Genomic DNA, 21,304 nt, shown 5'->3' with positions numbered 1-21,304 from the left:
TATGTTTGTTTAGGCTGGAGTTCCTCTTTAAGTCCAAGACTAGTTGCCAACCAACATTTGCGCATGCACAGTTGGCACTTGGGCACCGCTTTGGATGCACTGCTGGCTCCACATGCACTGTTGATAGTGCTGTGAGCAAGCGCTGCGATCACAAAAGTGCCGGGTGCGTGGCCACAGCAGCATCCAAGTATGGACTTGCACAAGTGAAGTGCTAGCAGCAGTAAAAGCCACTGATTAGCAGCCTCCACTGTGCCAGCAGCAGTAACAGTCACAGATTATCAGCTGCCACTATGCCAGCAGCAGTAAAAGCCACTGATTAGCAGCCATCACTGAGCCAGCAGCAGTAACAGCCACTGATTAGCAGCTGCAACTGTGCCAACAGCAGTAACAGCCACTAATTAGCAGCCACCACTGTGCCAGCAGCAGTAACAGCCACTGATTAGCAGCCGCCACTGTGCCAGCAGCAGTAACAGTCAGATTATCAGCTGCCACTATGCCAGCAGCAAGTAGCAGCCACTGATTAGCAGCCGTCATGGTGCCAGCAGCAGTAACAGTCACAGATTATCAGCTGCCACTATGCCAGCAGCAAGTAGCAGCCACTGATTAGCAGCCGCCACGGTGCCAACAGCAGTAACAGTCAGATTATCAGCTGACACTATGCCAGCAGCAAGTAGCAGCCACTGATTAGCAGCCTCCACTGTGCCAGCAGCAGTAACAGTCACAGATTTTTAGCCGCCACTATGCCAGCAGCAAGTAGCAGCCACTGATTAGCAGCCTCCACTGTGCCAGCAGCAGTAACAGTCACAGATTATCAGCCGCCACTATGCCAGCAGCAGTAACAGTCACAGATTATCAGCCGCCACTATGCCAGCAGCAAGTAGCAGCCACTGATTAGCAGCCTCCACTGTGCCAGCAGCAGTAACATTCACAGATTATCAGCCGCCACTGTGTCAGTAACAGCCACTGATTAGCAGCTGCCACTATGCCCGCAGCAGTAGCAGCCACTGATTAGCAGCCTCCACTGTGCCAGCAGCAGTAACATTCACAGATTATCAGCTGCCACTGTGTCAGCAAAAGTAGCAGCCACTGATTAGCAGCCGCCACTGTGCCAGCAGCAGTAACAGTCACAGATTATCAGCTGCCACTATGCCAGCAGCAAGTAGCAGGAACGGATTAGCAGCTGATACTATGCCAGCAGCAGTAACAGTCACAGATTATCAGCTGCCACTATGCCAGCAGCAAGTAGCAGCCACTGATTAGCAGCCTCCACTGTGCCAGCAGCAGTAACAGTCACAGATTATCAGCTGCCACTATGCCAGCAGCAGTAAAAGCCACTGATAAGCAGCCATCACTGTGCCAGCAGCAGTAACAGCCACTGATTAGCAGCTGCAACTGTGCCAACAGCAGTAACAGCCACTAATTAGCAGCCACCACTGTGCCCGCAGCAGTAACAGCCACTGATTAGCAGCCGCCACTGTGCCAGCAGCAGTAACAATCACAGATTATCAGCTGCCACTATGCCAGCAGCAAGTAGCAGCCACTGATTAGCAGCCGCCACGGTGCCAACAGCAGTAACAGTCAGATTATCAGCTGCCACTATGCCAGCAGCAAGTAGCAGCCACTGATTAGCAGCCGCCATGGTGCCAGCAGCAGTAACAGTCAGATTATCAGCTGCCACTATGCCAGCAGCAAGTAGCAGCCACTGATTAGCAGCCGCCACGGTGCCAACAGCAGTAACAGTCAGATTATCAGCTGCCACTATGCCAGCAGCAAGTAGCAGCCACTGATTAGCAGCCGCCACGGTGCCAACAGCAGTAACAGTCAGATTATCAGCTGCCACTATGCCAGCAGCAAGTAGCAGCCACTGATTAGCAGCCGCCACGGTGCCAGCAGCAGTAACAGTCACAGATTATCAGCTGCCACTATGCCAGCAGCAAGTAGCAGCCACTGATTAGCAGCCTCCACGGTGCCAACAGCAGTAACAGTCAGATTATCAGCTGCCACTATACCATCAGCAAGTGGCAGCCACTGATTAGCAGCCGCCACGGTGCCAGCAGCAGTAACAGTCACAGATTATCAGCTGCCACTATGCCAGCAGCAAGTAGCAGCCACTGATTAGCAGCCTCCACTATGTCCTCTAATACAAAACTCTTCTGCTGCAGTGATCAAATTACTCTCAGCTTTCAAGGCATGGATTGGGCTGATAGGTTTTCAGAACCTATTGGAGTAAATTCAGTATCTATTAGTAACGAGAGTCAGAAGTTTGGATGTTTGTATCATGTAACAGTTGACACTCTGTGGAAACCTTAATGAGATTATAATTTAGGTTATAATTTAGACTTCGAGGAATCAAAACAAACACGTTGCTAACAGCAGATGGTATACTTAATATTTTACATTTTGTTTTAATCGGAATTTAAGTTTTAACACTGCAAATAGTGATCCAATAAAAACGTTAAATCATCTTACATCATAAAACAGTTGATGTCCGGCTTGCGGCAGATGCAGTACACTGGAGCGTTTTCTCCATTTTCCGTCTCGCCCAACCCTGCCAGATCGGGGTCAGAAAACTCGCTATCCTGTGGAGAAACAAACATGATTAATGAATGCATTCACATCTAGGGGCTGTCTCCACCTTATGCTGGGTACACACGATGCAATTTCAAATCCGATTGACGGATAATCTGACGTGAAGTTATATTGTGTGTACAGGTCCAAACTGCTTCCGATCGATAAAGGGATCGATTTTCTGATGATAACTTCACAAAATCAATCCCTTTATCATGCAGAAATAGATCAGACAGGTCGGAAAGAATTGTCCGATTCCCGTTGATCGGACTGGAAGTTGCATCATGTGTTTCCAGCATTACAGACCAGAGCAGTTGTGACATTGAATTGCATAAAATGTGAAAGATTTTAAGTTGCCCTTAACTTTCAAATTTTATGCAATTCAAACAGTGGAGAAAGAATGGAGGGGAGGTGATTATATAAAGAAGATGTCACGACGAGAGACGCACTGGATTTATACTATGAACAGCCTTGCTCCGCAAGGACTCAACTCTGATGTAGAGCTGTTTGCATTCGCATAAGGATTGCCATTCAAAGCTGAAAGAGCAGAGTGATGCGAGGAGGGGGCGGAGTAATGGCGTACAAAAGAGAGAGGTGGACCAATGGGGGTATTCCCTCAGGAAGGTAGGCGTGGCTACCGAAACTAGTCGGCAATTGGTTCCCTGGTGTGGTGACGTCACCCCGAACTTCCGGCTGCTATCATAGGGAAGTTCGTGAACGCTGGTCCACCGTTTCAAGGAGAGCGGCAGCTGTGTCAACATACGAGTTACCGGCCGGGGCTCGTGCTGCAAGGTTTGAGGACTCTGTACTCTGAGGCAATTACCACCTCCTCCCTCCCTCCCCTCCAGGAAACAAGAGTGTTTAGTGACTGGCTCCAACTAGCTGCGCTAAGCGGCAGAAGCGCACTAAGTGCTCAAATGTGTGTGGGATCGCACAACATATGACTATCCAGTGGATTTGATATATTCTGCAGATTGATGCAACAATCTATACTGAGATTGAATGGGAGCGCTCCTATCTAATGAATTATTTGAATACATTAAGTATTGACTGATGCAATATTTTTAGGGCAGTGGTTCTAGGACCTTTTTATATGCATGCATATGTGGTGGACATTAAAGCCGGCTCAACAGACTGATCTTAAGAGGCATTAATAGGTTCCAAGTAGATTCTACGTTAAGCACCTTTGGAGAGGTGGTTTTGAGAGTAGTGTCTATTGTGTGTATGCAGATTGGTGATTATTTTAATCATTATTATTCTTATCATCATTTTTATCTACTTTGTTCTTTTTACAAATAAATGTGAGCAACTCATTTGATTGCAGAGGCGCATGAGTTGATATTATATGTAATAGAATTATCAGCTGTGAACCTATTATTTGACTGTTTTGCATAGGAATAGGACAGGTAGCTGATACTCGTATTCTCCACATTTGTTCTCTTACCATCTCGGTGATTTCTGGTTTTGTCTCTTTACACTTCTGCAGACTATCTCAGCTCCAGGTTGGCTGGTAGTGACGTCCCACAGAATGCTTGAAGGGGCGGAGATCTGTAGTCGGGCCCAGCTTAATACAATGTTCCAGAGTAGCTCTGTACAAATAAAGAGAAGGTCATCATCAAATCATGGTGGACTCGGAGTACAGCTTTACAGCTCAGCAGTGTGGTGTATATGGCTGCTGTATATACAAAAAAAACTGCCACATCAAGCCGTTGTATTGCATAAACATATGTATTGAAACAGAATGTCACAAAGCGTGACCCATGTCAGTTTTTGTTTTTGACTTTTCTACAGCTAGTTAGTCTACCACCACATTTCCTGCCATGCCCTTTCATTGCTGGCGTGTGTTTGGGTGGCTGAGTGGCTGCCACCGGTCTCTGCCTGTTGGGGTCTGACTGTTCTGCATCTGATCCCTGTATCACCATTGTTGGCTATTCCCCAGCCATCTTTAATTAATATGTGGTGCCCCCCTTATGATGCTTTAATTTCTTAAACCTATTTTAATTTTACTTTGTTCTTTTTTGTTTTAGATTAGCTTTTCTTGCCTCCACCGCTGGGCACCGATCGATTTTTCAAGCTGGACACCGTTCTACTCTGCAGTTTCAAGATCCCAAGCTCAATGTGTTGCTCCAAGCTTTAGGGCTGGTTCAGACGGACGTTTGGAGGCGTCGCGTTCGTTGGCGTCGCGGTTGCAATGCGTTCGGGCTTTCAGCAGCGTTCGCGTTTTTTCTTCCCCTAGGGGGACATTACCCATCGCGGTTAACCGCCCCTGGAAGCAACATGTAGCTTCCAGGGGCTCCTTGAACGCCAGTGAAAATCGGGACCCGAACGCCGCGTTCGTGCAAACGCGCGTAAAAGCTTGGTACAAACGCTCCCATTCACTTGAATGGGAGCGTTTAACGCCAAGCCCCGAACGCTGGCAGTAAACGCTCTGCAAGCGTCCGTCTGAACTAGCCCTTACTTTCTGTAACTGCAGTACCTGATCTGGCCACCGGGATAAAGCGTGCCTGCCTCCCATGCTGTGGCTGGCTTTTCTATGATCAGCAGGCTGGAGCCAGCGAGTTATTATTTTATGAAAATGTTCAAGACATTAACAGAAGTTTAAATTGTGGAACGGGATTCATGACTCCTTATGTAACATGATTGACTTGGCTTCATGATCTTCAGAAACCTGCTGGATTTCATGTGTGCTTGCATGAGCTCACTGGCTCCAGCCTGCTGATCACCTGACACCTAACAGATAAACAGTAACCAGCACAACTGTCATCTTTGTGTTTACTATTTACCAGCATCAGTGAATTACTTCAGCTAACATCTGGAAATATGCCTGAAGAAGGGGACTAGATCCCAGAAAGCTTGCATAATGTAACTATCAGTTAGCCATTAAAAGCTATTATTTTTTACAAAACGTTTTTTCTACCAGAGAGTTGACAGCTGAGGGTTAAAAGCTGTTCAGTCTTTCAAGAACTGTGCGGGAGGCTTACAGCGATGCGCGCGATCGAGCCGGGTGAGCGGACGGGCAGCGCATGCGCACTTACTCATGACTTCAGCTGAAGTCGCCAGGATAATGGGGCTGCCAGCGGGACCACAGAGGAGACCCAAAGGACGCCGAGGGACATCGCAAGCTACAGGGGTGGCTAGAGGAATCCCCAGGGTAAGTCCAGATTTATTTTATCACTGTTCAGGGTCCCTTTAAAAAGTCATTTTTAGGAGCAGGATAAATGTAATTGTTCATCTCATCAGTTTCTTTTCACCTCGGGTTCACTTTAAAGCGGATCCGAGATGAAAAGCTAACTATAACAAGTAACTTGTCTATATATCTTATCTAAAGTTTAGATAGTTTACACAGCAAATCTAGCTACAAACAGTTTCGACAGTATATGATTATTTATTCCTGTGATACAATGAGGGCAGCCATGTTCTGTTTGTCACATTACACACAGGCAAGCTGATAGCATCTCCAGCCCTCAGCCTGTGACAAATTCACTCCCCTCTCCTCCTCCTCCTGCCCAGACTGAGCTCCCATAAGCCCTTGCTACTGTCTGAAAATGCCAAGGCACTCTGTGGCTGTGGCTTGCTTAGTTTAAAGGGAATTAGAGTATTAAAAAAAAAAAGTATTTGGCTTGAGGAATGCCCTATAAACTATATGAAAGGAACACAATTATGCAATGAGTAAAAGTTTATCTCAGATCCACTTTAAGTTGTCAAATCCAGGGCTGTGGAATCGGTACAAATATCATCCTACTCCTCAGTTTATGAAACCTCTGACTCTGAGGTACCAAAAATAGCTCCAACTCCTCGACTCCGACTCTTTAGTGTAATTTTTACAAAGGCTATGGATTTGGTTCAAAAATGATGCGACTTCCGACTCCTCCGTTTATTGAAATCACCAACACTGACTGCAGGTACCCAAAATTTCTTCAGAATCTAACTCCTCGACTCCGACTCCACAGCCCTGGTCAAATCTGCTAGGAAATGGATCCCATGCATCCAAAAAAAATAAATCCCATCAGATGCAGCCTTTGTGGAAATAAGTCCAAGATTCCAGCCCACTTACCCATTATGCATCTTTTGGAATGTGTAAAGGTCCCCATACATTAGAAAGAATATGGGCAGATTCGACCAAGAGACAAATTTATCTCTAATCGAATCTGCCCATACACTACAGGCCGATTCCGCATGAAATCATCAGGGAATTGGCTGAGCCGCCGTGTCCGCCCCGCCGCTATGCATAAATGTATGTAGTGTAGTGCATTTATACATTACCTGTCAGGTGTCAGCCTCCACGCGGTGACCGCCCATCTCGCCGGGTAAGTCGCATACACGCTAGCGACGCAAAGCATCTGACGTCAGCCGCTATGCGCCTTCGTGACGTCATAGTGCCGCCGGCGTGTATGCGGAACCCGGAGATGGACGGAAACCGCAAGGAGGCTGACACCGGACAGGTAATGTATAAATGAACACACATTACATACATTCATACATTGCGGCGGCGGCAGCAGCGGTGGTTTCGTCGTCTTGTCGCTCGTTCGCAATTCGGCCGATGAACCGCCGTGCACCCGACCAACCAACTTCGGCCCGACATTTTCCAACATGCGCAATCCACTGTGCGGCCAATTTCTGTCCCGAAATTGGTCGCTTTGTCGGTCGGGCATGCACTTGGCAGCACCAATTTTCATCCAATTCGATTATAATAATTGAATTGGATGGTCGATTGGTTGGTTGGTCGCCTAGTGTATGGCCCCCTTAAAGCTTACTTTGCATAATGCCTTCTGTAACCGTGTAATGTGGCCCTAGGGAAAGCCAACCAGCTGTGATTTCTAACACAGGAACCATTAAATATTCATTACTATAAAACTAAGAAACACTTCAGCAGTCTACAGTATGATTACGTCATTTGGTGAAGCAGTAAGCAATGTTATAAATTACATGACTACAGGAGGATTCCCCTTACAACACTAACCCTTTCTAACCCTGTGTCAAACATCTGCATTTTCCAGCTCAGGCCCAAAATCAGACAGACGGACAGGAAAATATGGCAGCCGCTATGGAAGCAGTTTATTTCTTTTTTGTATTTATAAAGCACCAACATCTTACGCAGCACTGGACGTTAGTTAAGGTTACAGACAATATTTAGGGGTGACATACAGCAATAAGACAATACAGAAATACACGAACATGAAAAAACATATCACGCAGCACAGTATGAGTACAAGGTAATGCTTAAGGTGGCCATACACTGGTCGATTTGCCATCAGATTCGACCAACAAATAGATCCCTCTCTGATCGAATCTGATCAGATAGGGATCGTATGGCCACCTTTACTGCAAACAGATTGTGAATCGATTTCAGCCTGAAACCGATCACAATCTGTGGAGCTGCGTCTCCCCCCCCCCCCCCCCCGCCGCCTGCATACATTACCTACCTGTTCCGGCCGGCGCGAGTCCCCTGGTCCCCGCTATCTTCTTCTCCGCTCTGGGCTCCAGACCGTCCCTGCAGCTACTGAACTTCCTGTCCAGGGGAAGTTTAAACAGTAGAGGGCGCTCTACTGTTTAAACTTCCTGCCGGGACAGGAAGTTCTGTGTAGCTGCAGCCGGTCTGGAACCCAGCGCGGAAAGAAGACAGCGGGGACCAGGGGACTCGCGCCGGCCAGAACAGGTAATGTACAGTGGAGGAAATAATTATTTGACTCCTCACTGATTTTGTAAGTTTGTCCAATGACAAAGAAATGAAAAGTCTCAGAACAATATCATTTCAATGGTAGGTTTATTTTAACAGTGGCAGATAACATATCAAAAGGAAAATCGAAAAAATCACCTTACATAAAAGATAGCAACTGATTTGCATTTCATTGAGTGAAATAAGTTTTTGAACCCCTACCAACCATTAAGAGTTCTGGCTCCCACAGAGTGGTTAGACACTTCTACTCAACTACCCTCATTAAGGACACCTGTTTTAACTAGTCACCTGTATAAAAGACACCTGTCCACAGAATCAATCAATCAAGCAGACTCCAAACTCTCCAACATGGGAAAGACCAAAGAGCTGTCCAAGGATGTCAGAGACAAAATTTTAGACCTGCACAAGGCTGGAATGGGCTACAAAACCATTAGCAAGAAGCTGGGAGAGAAGGTGACAACTGTTGGTGCGATTTTTCGAAAATGGAAGGAGCACAAAATGACCATCAATCGACCTCGCTCTGGGGCTCCACGCAAGATCTCACCTCGTGGGGTGTCAATGGTTCTGAGAAAGGTGAAAAAGCATCCTAGAACTACACGGGAGGAGTTAGTGAATGACCTCAAATTAGCAGGGACCACAGTCACCAAGAAAACCATTGGAAACGCATTACACCGCAATGGATTAAAATCCTGCAGGGCTCGCAAGGTCCCCCTGCTCAAGAAGGCACATGTGCAGGCCTGTCTGACGTTTGCCAATGAACACCTGAATGATTCTGTGAGTGACTGGGAGAAGGTGCTGTGGTCTGATGAGACCAAAATAGAGCTCTTTGGCATTAACTCAACTCGCTGTGTTTGGAGGAAGAAAAATGCTGCCTATGACCCCCAAAACACCGTCCCCACCATCAAGCATGGGGGTGGAAACATTTTCTTTGGGGGTGTTTTTCTGCTAAGGGCACAGGACAACTTAATCGCATTAACGGGAAAATGGACGGAGCCATGTATCGTGAAATCCTGAACAACAACCTCCTTCCCTCTGCCAGGAAACTGAAAATGGGTCGTGGATGGGTGTTCCAGCACGACAATGACCCAAAACATACAGCAAAGGCAACAAAGGAGTGGCTCAAGAAGAAGCACATTAACCTGCTGAGCGGTCTGGACGAGCTCAGCTCGTCCAACACCGCCAGAGGCTGCCGCTCAGGCCCTGCTGGGCCGATTTTCGTGAAATAAAAAGCAGCACACGCAGCCGGCACTTTGCCAGCCGCGCGTGCTGCCTGATCGCCGCCGCTCTGCGGCGATTCGCCGCGAGCAGCGGCGAAAGAGGGTCCCCCCAGCCGCCTGAGCCCAGCGTAGCCGGAACAAAAAGTTCCGGCCAGCGCTAAGGGCTGGATCGGAGGCGGCTGACGTCAGGACGTCGGCTGACGTCGATGACGTCACTCCGCTCGTCGCTATGGCGACGATGTAAGCAAAACAAGGAAGGCCGCTCATTGCGGCCTTCCTTGTTTATTCTGGGCGCCGGAGGCGATCGGAAGAACGCCTCCGGAGCGCCCTCTAGTGGGCTTTCATGCAGCCAACTTTCAGTTGGCTGCATGAAATAGTTTTTTTTTTATTAAAAAAAAAACCCTCCCGCAGCCACCCTGGCGATTTAATCAGAACGCCAGGGTGGTTAAAGAGAATCTGTATTGTTAAAATCGCACAAAAATAAACATACCAGTGTGTTAGGGGACATCTCCTATAACCCTTTGTCACAATTTTGCCGCTCCTCGCCGCATTAAAAGTGGTTAAAAACAGTTTTAAAAAGTTTGTTTGTAAACAAACAAAATGGCCACCAAAACAGGAAGTAGGTTGATGTACAGTATGTCCACACATAGAAAATACATCCATACACAAGCAGGCTGTATACACCCTTCCTTTTGAATCTCAAGAGATCATTTGTGTGTTTCTTTCCCCCTGTTCTCATGCATTGAAGTTTCAGGCTGCTAGTTTCTTCCTGCAAACAGCTTTGCCTTTGTCTGTAATTCCTCAGTATGTGAAAGCCCAGCCAGCTCAGAGGACGATTTATCCAGCTTGTAAAAGATAAGAGAGAAGAGAGAAGCTGCCCTAATCTAAATAATACACAGGCAGTGTGCATAGAGGGGCCTTGAAGGGGGAGTTCATAGCAGAACCACAACACTGAAGAACTTGGCAGCCTTCCAGACACAGGCTGACAAGTCTGACAAGGGAAAGATACATTGATTTATTACAGAGACTGTGATAGCAGAAAGTGCTGCAGTAAGCCAGAACACATTAGAATAGCTTTTGGAACTTGTAGGATGATAAAAAACAGGATGCAATTTTTGTTACGGAGTCTCTTTAAGGTCATGGAGTGGCCTAGTCAGTCTCCGGACCTTAATCCAATAGAAAACCTATGGAGGGAGCTCAAGCTCAGAGTTGCACAGAGACAGCCTCGAAACCTTAGGGATTTAGAGATGATCTGCAAAGAGGGGTGGACCAACATTCCTCCTAAAATGTGTGCAAACTTGGTCATCAATTACAAGAAACGTTTGACCTCTGTGTTTGCAAACAAGGGTTTTTCCACTACGTATTAATTCTTTAATTGTTAGAGGGTTCAAAAACTTATTTCACTCAATGAAATGCAAATCATTTGCTATCTTTTATTTAAGGTTATTTTTTCGATTTTCCTTTTGATGTGCTATCTGCCACTGTTAAAATAAAGCACCCATTGAAATGATACTGTTCTGAGACTTTTCATTTCTTTGTCATTGGACAAACTTACAAAATCAGTGAGGGGTCAAATAATTATTTCCTCCACTGTATACCCGCTGTTTTGCGTCGGCCATTCGAACACCGCCATCGACGCACTCCCGACCCGCCGACGTTCGAGAAAAATCTTCCGCATGGACGGAACGACAGGAACGATCGATTTCAGATGGAAATCGATCGTTCTGTCAGTGATGTGCGCGGCGATTTCACAGCCGATTCGATCACTGTGATTTAATCGGCCTTATATCGGCGGGAAAATCGTTAGGTGTATGGGCCCCTTAAGTCACTGGATGGAGCATGGAGATTAGGCAAATCCAGTTCATTCAGATCCATAGGATGAGTGTACGGTAATGGAGGTGCACTAACAGGTAAGAGACATAAGTAGTAAAGGTTCTATATGTCACATCAAACCGCCCACTTCCGGTAAAGTGACAGGTACCACGCCCCTTTCCCCGCCCTTTCCACGCCCCTATAGGTATGTGACGTCAAGCCGCCCACATCCGGCTTAGTGACAGGTACCACGCCCCTTTTCAACCACCCTTTTCTACGCCCCTATAGGTATGTGACGTCAAGCCGCCCACATCCGGTTTACTGACAGATGTTCCGCCCCCTTTTCAACGCCCTCTTCAGGTCTAAGGGTGTGCCCCATTGTGTTGCGAACCATTTTGCCTGATACGTACACCTTAATGAGCCCAGACCATGCCATATATACGGGGCCCATTGTTTGATACGCATCCCTTTATGTTTTATAGCACTTAATATTGTGTAAGCTTTTATTAATAAGGAAGCGGTGGCAGGTTTTATGTGCTTTTTATTAAATCATGATAAAGATACAAATTAACAGCGGGTGAATTTAAAACCGCTGTAAAAGATCATCTTCGTTGGTATATACATATGGTGTTTGCTACTCAATTATACCTCTGCACTGCTTTGTGGGGTCTAAAACGTCAGGAAGCATTAGACGCGTATGTCATACGTGTCTAATGCTTCCTGCTGTTTCATTAATAATTGTAAACACCACATGACAGCGTCATATGGTTTTTAAACTTAAAAAGCCTCCTTGTTATGTGTCAGACCATGTGCTTGTGATTACAAATACATGCTGTCCGTATGTCATGCGCGTCTAATGCTTCCTGTCGTTTTAGACCCCACAAAGCAGTGCAGAGGTATAATTGAGTAGCAAACACCATATGTATATACCAACGAAGATGATCTTTTACAGCGGTTTTAAATTCACCCGCTGTTAATTTGTATCTTTATCATGATTTAATAAAAAGCACATAAAACCTGCCACCGCTTCCTTATTAATAAAAGCTTACACAATATTAAGTGCTATAAAACATAAAGGGATGCGTATCAAACAATGGGCGGCTTGACGTCACATACCTATAGGGGCGTAGAAAAGGGCGTAGAAAGGGGCGTGGTACCTGTCACTTTACCGGAAGTGGGCGGTTTGATGTGACATATAGAACCTTTACTATCCGGACAGACGCTGTTGATCACAGCGTAAGAATACACAAAAAACAAGAAACTGTTCCGTTTGCTAGGGAAGTACTTTTTGGACAGATATGCTTTTGTTAATGACGTACACATAGCTTTTGAGTTTCAGGGCTGTTTTTATCACGGCTGCCCCGATGCTACACGAATGCCTTATGGCTATTTACTGGTAGATTTACGTTCGGATACTCCAGACGCGCTCCGCTTGTGACATGCCTGATGATGAAAAAATTAAGAGATACACTGCTGTGTTACAGAGATACTTAACGTTTGCCAGACAGGCTGGAAAAGAAACAACTTCTTTAACTTTGATAACGCCATCCTCATCTGATCAGACGCAATTGACAAATGTTAATGGTAACAAATACGATGATATTGCTGAAATACTTAATCATGTTAATGAACGTTTTAAGAAAAATGCCGCGCTGTTGTTAAATAGACTGGTTCAGGCTGATGATACAGTTACTTGGAATGCAAGAGGGGAGTTTGTTTACAGAGGCCATATTGTTCCTGGATCCAACATGGTTGATTTGGTTCGCAGCGCTACGCAAAACCACGCCATGACAGCGAGTAAAGCGCCTCCTGGTTGGAAAATATTTATGGATGCCATGGCTGAATTAAATGTACCGTCTAGTGTGGTTGGTAATACAAGGACAAGAGACATGCTCGACCATCTAAAAGCACAATTGCCCGAGGAATCAACAGCGACACCTAGCACTCCTGTCAGTCGACGAATGTTCTCTCCATCACCAGCACTAACCCAGGGGACTTTGCTTCCTAAAAAAAGAACTCTTCCTTTGCTGCAAACACACTGGTTAACTCTCTAATTATTTTCATACAAGGACTTAAAAGGTTTGCCGGGAGCCGTAATCGAACCCGTGTCAGATACGTAACCGTTTACAACGAAAACGCCGCCCGTGGATTAATAAAGTTTAATAAAACCTGTTGTTTTTTTTTTCTGTTCAGTATATCATGCTCTGTAATAAAGTTATTTTATGTACATACATGCCCGTGGATTAATAAAGTTAAATAAAACCTGTTTTTTTTTTTTTTTCTGTTCAGTATATCATGCTCTGTAATAAAGTTATTTTATGTACATACAATTAAAACAATATTTTACAATTGTTATTAATTCAGATACTGTTAATTTGTGTCTCTATGTATATACCAACGAAGATGATCTTTTACAGCGGAAATAAATTCACCCGCTGTTAATTTGTATCTTTATCATGATTTAATAAAAAGCACATAAAACCTGCCACCGCTTCCTTATTAATAAAAGCTTACACAATATTAAGTGCTATAAAACACAAAGGGATGCGTATCAAACAATGGGCCCCGTATATATGGCATGGTCTGGGCTCATTAAGGTGTACGTATCAGGCAAAATGGTTCGCAACACAATGGGGCACACCCTTAGACCTGAAGAGGGCGTTGAAAAGGGGGCGGAACATCTGTCAGTAAACCGGATGTGGGCGGCTTGACGTCACATACCTATAGGGGCGTAGAAAAGGGCGGGGAAAGGGGCGTGGTACCTGTCACTTTACCGGAAGTGGGCGGTTTGATGTGACATATAGAACCTTTACTACGTCGTGCACGAAAGCCATGTCGCCGCTTAAAAGATGTCGCCTGGTGAACGATCTGGTGATTTCTGTCTTCTGCGCTTCTTGCGCCCATTGGTTTTATTGAGAAAAGGTGGAAGAACTATGCTGTCAATATGTCTTTTTCGTTTACGTTGTTTTTTGCGTATATACACAACGCCTGACCCGTCCTGCTCTTGTTTTGAACGATTGATTCTATCCATGACAGCCGTTGACACTGACGCTACGGCATCTTTAGCGATGTTTTTGGCTGCTGTTTTTACATGCGGCTTTACAAGTTCAATGCTTTTTCTAAACAGAGGAACGACCCTACGGAATAATCCTCTGAATAGACCCGCTAGGCCCGACCCATGCATAAATTCATCTCCCTGGAAACCTTCCAATCCATAGCCCGCTTGCGCAAGGTAATATCGCGTGTAGATATTCGGGTCTCCATACAACTTCTGCGACAACATTTCAATTCGCTGTTACGCGCCGTTGTCTGAAATGAAGTCGCACAACGTTTTTTCCGTACTTAAACCTAACAGGTTTCCCTTGATCGGTTTGAATTGAAATGGTTACTGAATCGAAGTGGTGCTTGCAGAGTGGTATATAGTCGGGTCTGCTGTATCTTTGTGTGCTTATCCCACCACCTTTCCCGCTGACTTCAACGGTCCTTAGTAATTGAACGTAGGCATCCCCTACTAGCTGGTGTTCTATTATATCTGTGTACACAAAGAGCGTATAAAATCCTGCTCTGATATCAGGGTAGAATATTTTGGTGTTTTGGGGTGTTTGGCTCGGCTCTGGTGGGTAGTAAGGATGGTGCCCAGCTTTTAGAAGTTTCAGTTGATCAGGTGTTGGTACAGGTAAACCTAATATATGCCCCAATTTTTTACCCGGTATGAAAAAGTGTGTGGTTGAATTATACAGGCTAACAGTTCTTTCCGCTTCATCATAGGTCAATTTAATCTGGTCCAGGGGTAGCTTTGCTTTTTCGAGTCTATGATTAACTCCTTTGATAAGATCGTCTATAGTGTGATAATACCCGGCTCTAACATAATAATCTCTTAACGGTTCTCCACGTTTCCCGGCGTGAAAAATACCCTCGGTCACTTCAAAGGTATACCATGAATGCGGATACTGTATTTCGGTGATTGCTACTTCCCACGCGCCACGAAGGTCCACAGATTCAGCCAATTTAGTTGTATAGGTTGAGATGGTATTCTCTGGGTAAATTTTTGATGAGGCATTGCACGGTAGGGTAATAAAAAAGGAATCAGTCTGCATATTTTATATTTCGGTCAGCTGGTTTTCCGGAATCCACTCGTTGAATTTTTCAGGGTATCCGAGCCACTTAACTAGGTACAAAGTTTTACCCTTCACTCGTTTTTTTCTTATAATTTTTTCTATCCGATAAATTCTGTTTTTATGAAGCGACACTTTTTGTAGCTCATCATCATAGAACGATCCCTCAATGACTTCCCCAGCCAGATCTCTCAACTTATAAAGAGGCCTGAGACCTCTGGTGTTGATAGCTTGTATTGTAAAGATCTCTTCCGTGTAGCTTTGCTCATAACCTTTTGTAAATATACTTTTATAACAGGAAATTCTCACGTGGTCAACAACTGCAAGCGCCGGCTTAATCTTTTTAATAGATGTATAATCTTGGTACAGATTTTTCCAGATTAACAAAGAATTGTTTTTTGTAACGGAAGAAGGTTTGCAGCGTATAGAGGAGTGGTATGTGTTATTATAACTTCTTAAGATGTTTTGTAAATTATCGATGTATTGGTATGTATTTCGGTGTCTGAGATAGCGCCACAGCTTGGTTTTCAAAGTGCGATTAAAACGTTCTACGATGGCTGCCTTGACTGTGTTTGTTGTAAAAAAATGTTTTATTCCACGCTCTGCACAAAGATTTTTCATAGGTTTATTCATGAATTCTCGACCTCTGTCGGTTTCTAGTTTTCTGGGTATTCGATCGCTAGTGCGAAATATGTACTCAAAAGCCTTAGCCACAGTTCCCCCAGCTTTATTGCGCAGCCCAACACACCATGCATATTTAGACAGGACATCTATGACCGTTAATATGTATTTTACACCGCGGTTGTAGCTTGAAAAATCTATCATAGACACCAAGTCTGCCTGCCATTGCGCGTCTATATCGGAGACAATAATTTTATTTCTTTTAATCTTCTTCTTAGCGGGCTTGTATAAAGTGTATGTATCTTGTTTATTCAGCCAGTCTTGGACCGCTTTTCTGCTTAATCCATATTTCTGAACAGCTCTATACAAGCTGTCCACTCCGCCATAAGAACCGGCTGCTTTTAAATTGTAATAATGCTTTCTCAAAATTTCTTTGATAGAAGACATTGTATCCCAGTACCGCCTGTTGCTGTGTCAGCCACATTCAATATGTATTTACATTGAAATTGCATCCTTTATTAATTAAACAGCACATGACAACGTCATATGGTTTTAAACTTAAAGGCATCCTTGTTAAGTGTCAGGCCATGTGCTTGTGATTACAAATACAGGGTGTCCGTATGTCATACGTGTCTAATGCTTCCTGCTGTTTCATTAATAATTGTAAACACCACATGACAGCGTCATATGGTTTTTAAACTTAAAAAGCCTCCTTGTTATGTGTCAGACCATGTGCTTGTGATTACAAATACATGCTGTCCGTATGTCATGCGCGTCTAATGCTTCCTGTCGTTTTAGACCCCACAAAGCAGTGCAGAGGTATAATTGAGTAGCAAACACCATATGTATATACCAACGAAGATGATCTTTTACAGCGGTTTTAAATTCACCCGCTGTTAATTTGTATCTTTATCATGATTTAATAAAAAGCACATAAAACCTGCCACCGCTTCCTTATTGATAAAAGCTTACACAATATTAAGTGCTATAAAACATAAAGGGATGCGTATCAAACAATGGGCCCCGTATATATGGCATGGTCTGGGCTCATTAAGGTGTACGTATCAGGCAAAATGGTTCGCAACACAATGGGGCACACCCTTAGACCTGAAGAGGGCGTTGAAAAGGTGGCGGAACATCTGTCAGTAAACCGGATGTGGGCGGCTTGACGTCACATACCTATAGGGGCGTAGAAAAGGGTGGTTGAAAAGGGGCGTGGTACCTGTCACTAAGCCGGATGTGGGCGGCTTGACGTCACATACCTATAGGGGCGTGGAGAGGGCGGGGAAAGGGGCGTGGTACCTGTCACTTTACCGGAAGTGGGCGGTTTGATGTGACATATAGAACCTTTACTACTGACATAAGGAGGAAGACCCTGAAGGCTTACAATCCAGAGATTGCTGGCTATAGTTGCTGGATGTAGTCCTGTATGGCATCAGCCCCATTAGATTAAAGTTTGATCGCCACCAACTCTGTGCTCTGCTGCTGCAACACGTAATTTAAATATTATGTGTGCACGTTTGGGCTCACGACTAGGGGCACTGTTGACAGATGATCTTCTTAGAATAGGACCCTGCACAAAATTAACATGGCAGCCCCCCACTCAGAACATAGACAAACCTCCCACCCCCCAAAGGCACACACCAATACCGAACTTCCTTATGGGGAAGTTCATTTAACCACTTCATACATAAAACCCACAAGTTTTATTTGCCCATCTGTCCCGGTTATTACACCGTTTAAATTGTGTGCCTAGCACAATGTATGGTGATAACATTTTATCTAGAAATAGAGGTGTATTTTTTCCGTTTAGTGATATTTAATACTATATTCCTAATTGCAAGTTTATTTGCAAAATTAACAGTAATATACTCTCATGACATACATATTAAAAAGTCCCTAAGGTAACTATTTACATATTTTATTTTTTTCTTAAATGATGAAAAAAATGTTATTTCTTTTTTTTTTGTTTTATTTTGGCAAATATGGGGTAGGAATGGAAGAGGTTGAAAAATAATAAACATGTATTTAATTCTTCTATTAATAGTGTATAATAGTGTTTCTGGGTGTATTTATACTTTTTGGCCACAAGATGGCTTTACACTTAGTTCCCGACAAGACGGAATAAATGAATGTATCGGTTTTACTTTTATTTTTTGTGAATAAAAAAGCTGACATCTCACTGACATCAGCTTTAATTCATCACAGGCATGGTGATTGGGGTTAAAGAGGAACTCCAGTGAAAATAATGTAATAAAAAAAAGTGCTTCATTTTTACAATAATTATGTATACATGATTTAGTCAGTGTTTGCTCATTGTAAAATCTTTCCTCTCCCAGATTCACATTCTGACATGTTTTACATGGTGACATTGTTACTGTGGGCAGATTATGTAGCTGGTCTGGCTTTAACAGACAGCTGTAAGCAGCTATTTCCTGTCTGAACATTGTTACATTGTGGCAGTTTGCCCAGAGTACCGTACGGTACCAGAGCCTCTTGTGGGAGGGGTTTCAGCACAAAATCAGTCATACAGCGCCCCCTGATGGTCTGTTTGTGAAAATTATTATTTTTCTCATTTAAAAGTGGGTATCAGCTACTGATTGGGATAAAGTTCACTTCTTGGTCGGAGTTTCTCTTTAAGTACAGCTGTTTACCATTAACCGATCACAGGAGGAGGGGGATTGCAATGGCGAGGCGAGGTGAGCAGAAACGGCGTGGGGATTGCAAACGATCTACAACCCTGGTCCACAAGTGAAGTATACAGGGGTGTAGATATGTGTACCAAAGGTCCAGAAGTAGTTAAAGAAAAAACAAAATCTTGGTTCTCAGTTGCCTTTAAAGTGGACCTGAACTCTTGCACAGGACAGAAGGAAAACATAGAGAAATGCACCCTGTATGTATTTATCTCATCTGTGACTAATCACAAGTGTAATTTGAGCTTTCAGCTGAATCGGCTGGCTGCCTCGGCAGAGCAGCCAATTTGTAAACACGGCATGTTAACCCCTATGCTTCCATGAAAGCAGGAAGTAGACACACTGCAGATTTATTGCATGATTTGTAACAGCTGTAACAAAATGTATTTCTTTAAAGATAAATATGCTGCTGCTTATCTTTTGGGGCACAGAGGAAGTTCTGAGTTCAGGTCCGCTTTAAAGGTAATAGGATGGTGATAGAAGGGAACATCACAACAAGCAGTTCCTGTCTGGAAATTTGACTGTACCCAAAAGTAAGATTTCTCAGAGTGATTATGGGGACCGGTGAGGGTTGAGGGCCCTCGGGGGGGGGGGGGGGGGGGGACAGAGGTACGTGGATCCAGAACCAGCATGAAAATACCTCTTTGCTTACATTAGGCAATACTTTAAGTGGAACCTAAACTGAGAAAGGATGTGGATTTTTCCTTTTAAAATAATATCTGTTGCCTGACTCCCCTGCTGATCCTGTCTCTCTAATACTTTCAGCCACAGCCCCTGAACAAGCATGCAGATCAGGTGCTCTGACTGAAGTCTGACTGGATTTGCTGCATGCTTGTTTCAGGTGTGTGATTCAGCCTCTACTGCAGCTAAAGAGATCAGCAGGACTGCCAGGCAACTGGTATTGTTTAACCCTCCTGGCGGCTGATTTTTTTCAGCCAAATAGGCAGAAATCCTTTTTTTTTTTTTTTGTTGTGTTTCATGTAAAGCTACCAGAGTGGTAGCTACATGAAACACCACTAGAGGGCGCATGTGTCCCTCTAGTGCGATCGTCGCCGGCATCAATAGCAAACAGGGGAACGCGTATATAACGCGTTCACCTGTTTGGCTTCTCCTGTCGCCATGGCGACGATCGGAATGACGTCATGGACGTCAGCCGACGTCCTGACGTCAGACACCTCCGATCCAGCCCATAGCGCTGCCTGGAACTCATTGGTCCGGGCAGCGCAGGGCTCTGGCGGGGGGGGGGGGGGAGCCTGTTCCGCCGCTGCGTGCGGACGATCACCGCAGAGTGGCGGCGATCAAGCTGTGTGCGTGGCTAGCAAAGTGCTAGCTGCGCGCACAGCACTTTAAATGGGGCGAATCGCCCCACCAGAAGCTGAGATAGCCTCCTGCGCGGCATAGCCCGAGCTCAGCTCGGGCTTACCGCCAGGAAGGTTAAGAGGAAACATCCATATCCCTCTCAGTCTAGGTTCTCTTTTAACTGCTATTGCGGTGTCCAGTACGGCACTACTCATGTAAGTCACTTCATCAAGCAAGAACACTAATTGCTCCTTTATAAATTCCATTTCCTACAAACCCCCCTTTGGAATTGTAGTGTTAAGTGCTGCTACAATGATTCAGCCACAAGTTTTATTGCTCTGCACTTACTGCACTTTGGGAATGGGAAATATCAGTGGTAAAGTGCAGTTGTATATCATAGATCAAGACGTCTCACAGCTTTATAAACTGCTTCCCTTGTTGCTGGTGTACAACGCTGTAAGGAATCCAGTGATTAGCAGCAAAACTGACGCTGCTATGTGATGTTTTACTGTAAGGGCCTGTTTCCACTTGTGCTGAATGCAGCACCAATCTGCAGCATTTCCATTGAGAGGGGCGGGGAAACACGGCCTACCTGTTCAATTGCTTTGCTACCCAGATCATACTGCTGTGCGAATCTGGACGGTATGCTGCAGATTTCTGCAGGACCCAACTATTATTATTAAATATTATTTATATATGGCTGACATTTTCCGTAGCGCTGTACAGAGTATATATAGTCTAGTCACTAACTGTCCCTCAGAGGAGCTTACAATCTAGTCCCTACTATACTCCTATGTCTATGTATGTATAATGTAGTGTATATATTGTAGTCTAGGGACAATTTTAGGGGGAAGCCAATTAACTTATCTGTATGTTTTTGGGGTGTGTGAGGAAACTGAAGTGCCCAGAGGAAACCCACACAGACACGGGGAGAACATACAAACTCCTTGCAGATGTTGACCTGGCTGGGATTCAAACCAGGGACCCAGCGCTGCAAGGCGAGAGCGCTAATCGCTAACCACTACGCCACCCTGCTGGCATGGCTTAGCGATTCGGGCTGCGTCTTTGCAGCACAACGGCGGCCATGGCCAAATAGGAAACAGCCGCCGCTCCTAGTGCAAACCGGCCCGTAGAGGAAGTGTTGGGATGCTTGTGGTTTATTACCACATGAAAGTAACGTAACCAAGCTGAAAACATACTGCCATTTATCTCTACAATATCTAGGGCAGAACTGAGGGTTCACACTTGTCTGCTTTTCCACAGTCACTAATGATGGTCAGTGATTTGAAGCCATAGAGCCTG

At 44.8% G+C, this 21,304-nt stretch overlaps 2 protein-coding genes across 6 annotated transcripts in view; one reads left to right on the top strand and one right to left on the bottom strand.

Moving 5' to 3' along the window:
* The window catches only part of CXXC1 (CXXC finger protein 1), a 68,720-nt gene that overhangs the window by 39,643 nt on the left and 7,773 nt on the right, over nucleotides 1-21,304 (bottom strand). For both annotated transcript variants that reach the window (XM_068248719.1, XM_068248720.1), the window contains exons 2-3: nucleotides 4,013-4,157; nucleotides 2,470-2,579 (exon numbers count right to left, since the gene is read on the bottom strand). In XM_068248719.1, the coding sequence (XP_068104820.1) occupies nucleotides 2,470-2,579; nucleotides 4,013-4,015 (113 nt within the window). In that variant the 5' untranslated portion in view covers nucleotides 4,016-4,157. The remainder of the gene's footprint in view (nucleotides 1-2,469; nucleotides 2,580-4,012; nucleotides 4,158-21,304) is intronic.
* The window catches only part of LOC137527807 (myoD family inhibitor-like), a 56,077-nt gene continuing 40,083 nt past the window's right edge, over nucleotides 5,311-21,304 (top strand). For all 4 annotated transcript variants that reach the window (XM_068248724.1, XM_068248723.1, XM_068248721.1 and 1 more), the window contains exon 1: nucleotides 5,311-5,430. The gene's annotated coding sequence lies outside the window, so the exon portion shown is untranslated. The remainder of the gene's footprint in view (nucleotides 5,431-21,304) is intronic.

This window comes from Hyperolius riggenbachi, chromosome 8 (genome assembly GCF_040937935.1).
Source record: "Hyperolius riggenbachi isolate aHypRig1 chromosome 8, aHypRig1.pri, whole genome shotgun sequence".
Taxonomy (NCBI): Eukaryota; Metazoa; Chordata; class Amphibia; order Anura; family Hyperoliidae; genus Hyperolius; species Hyperolius riggenbachi.
This window is presented reverse-complemented; position numbering and strand designations above follow the sequence as displayed.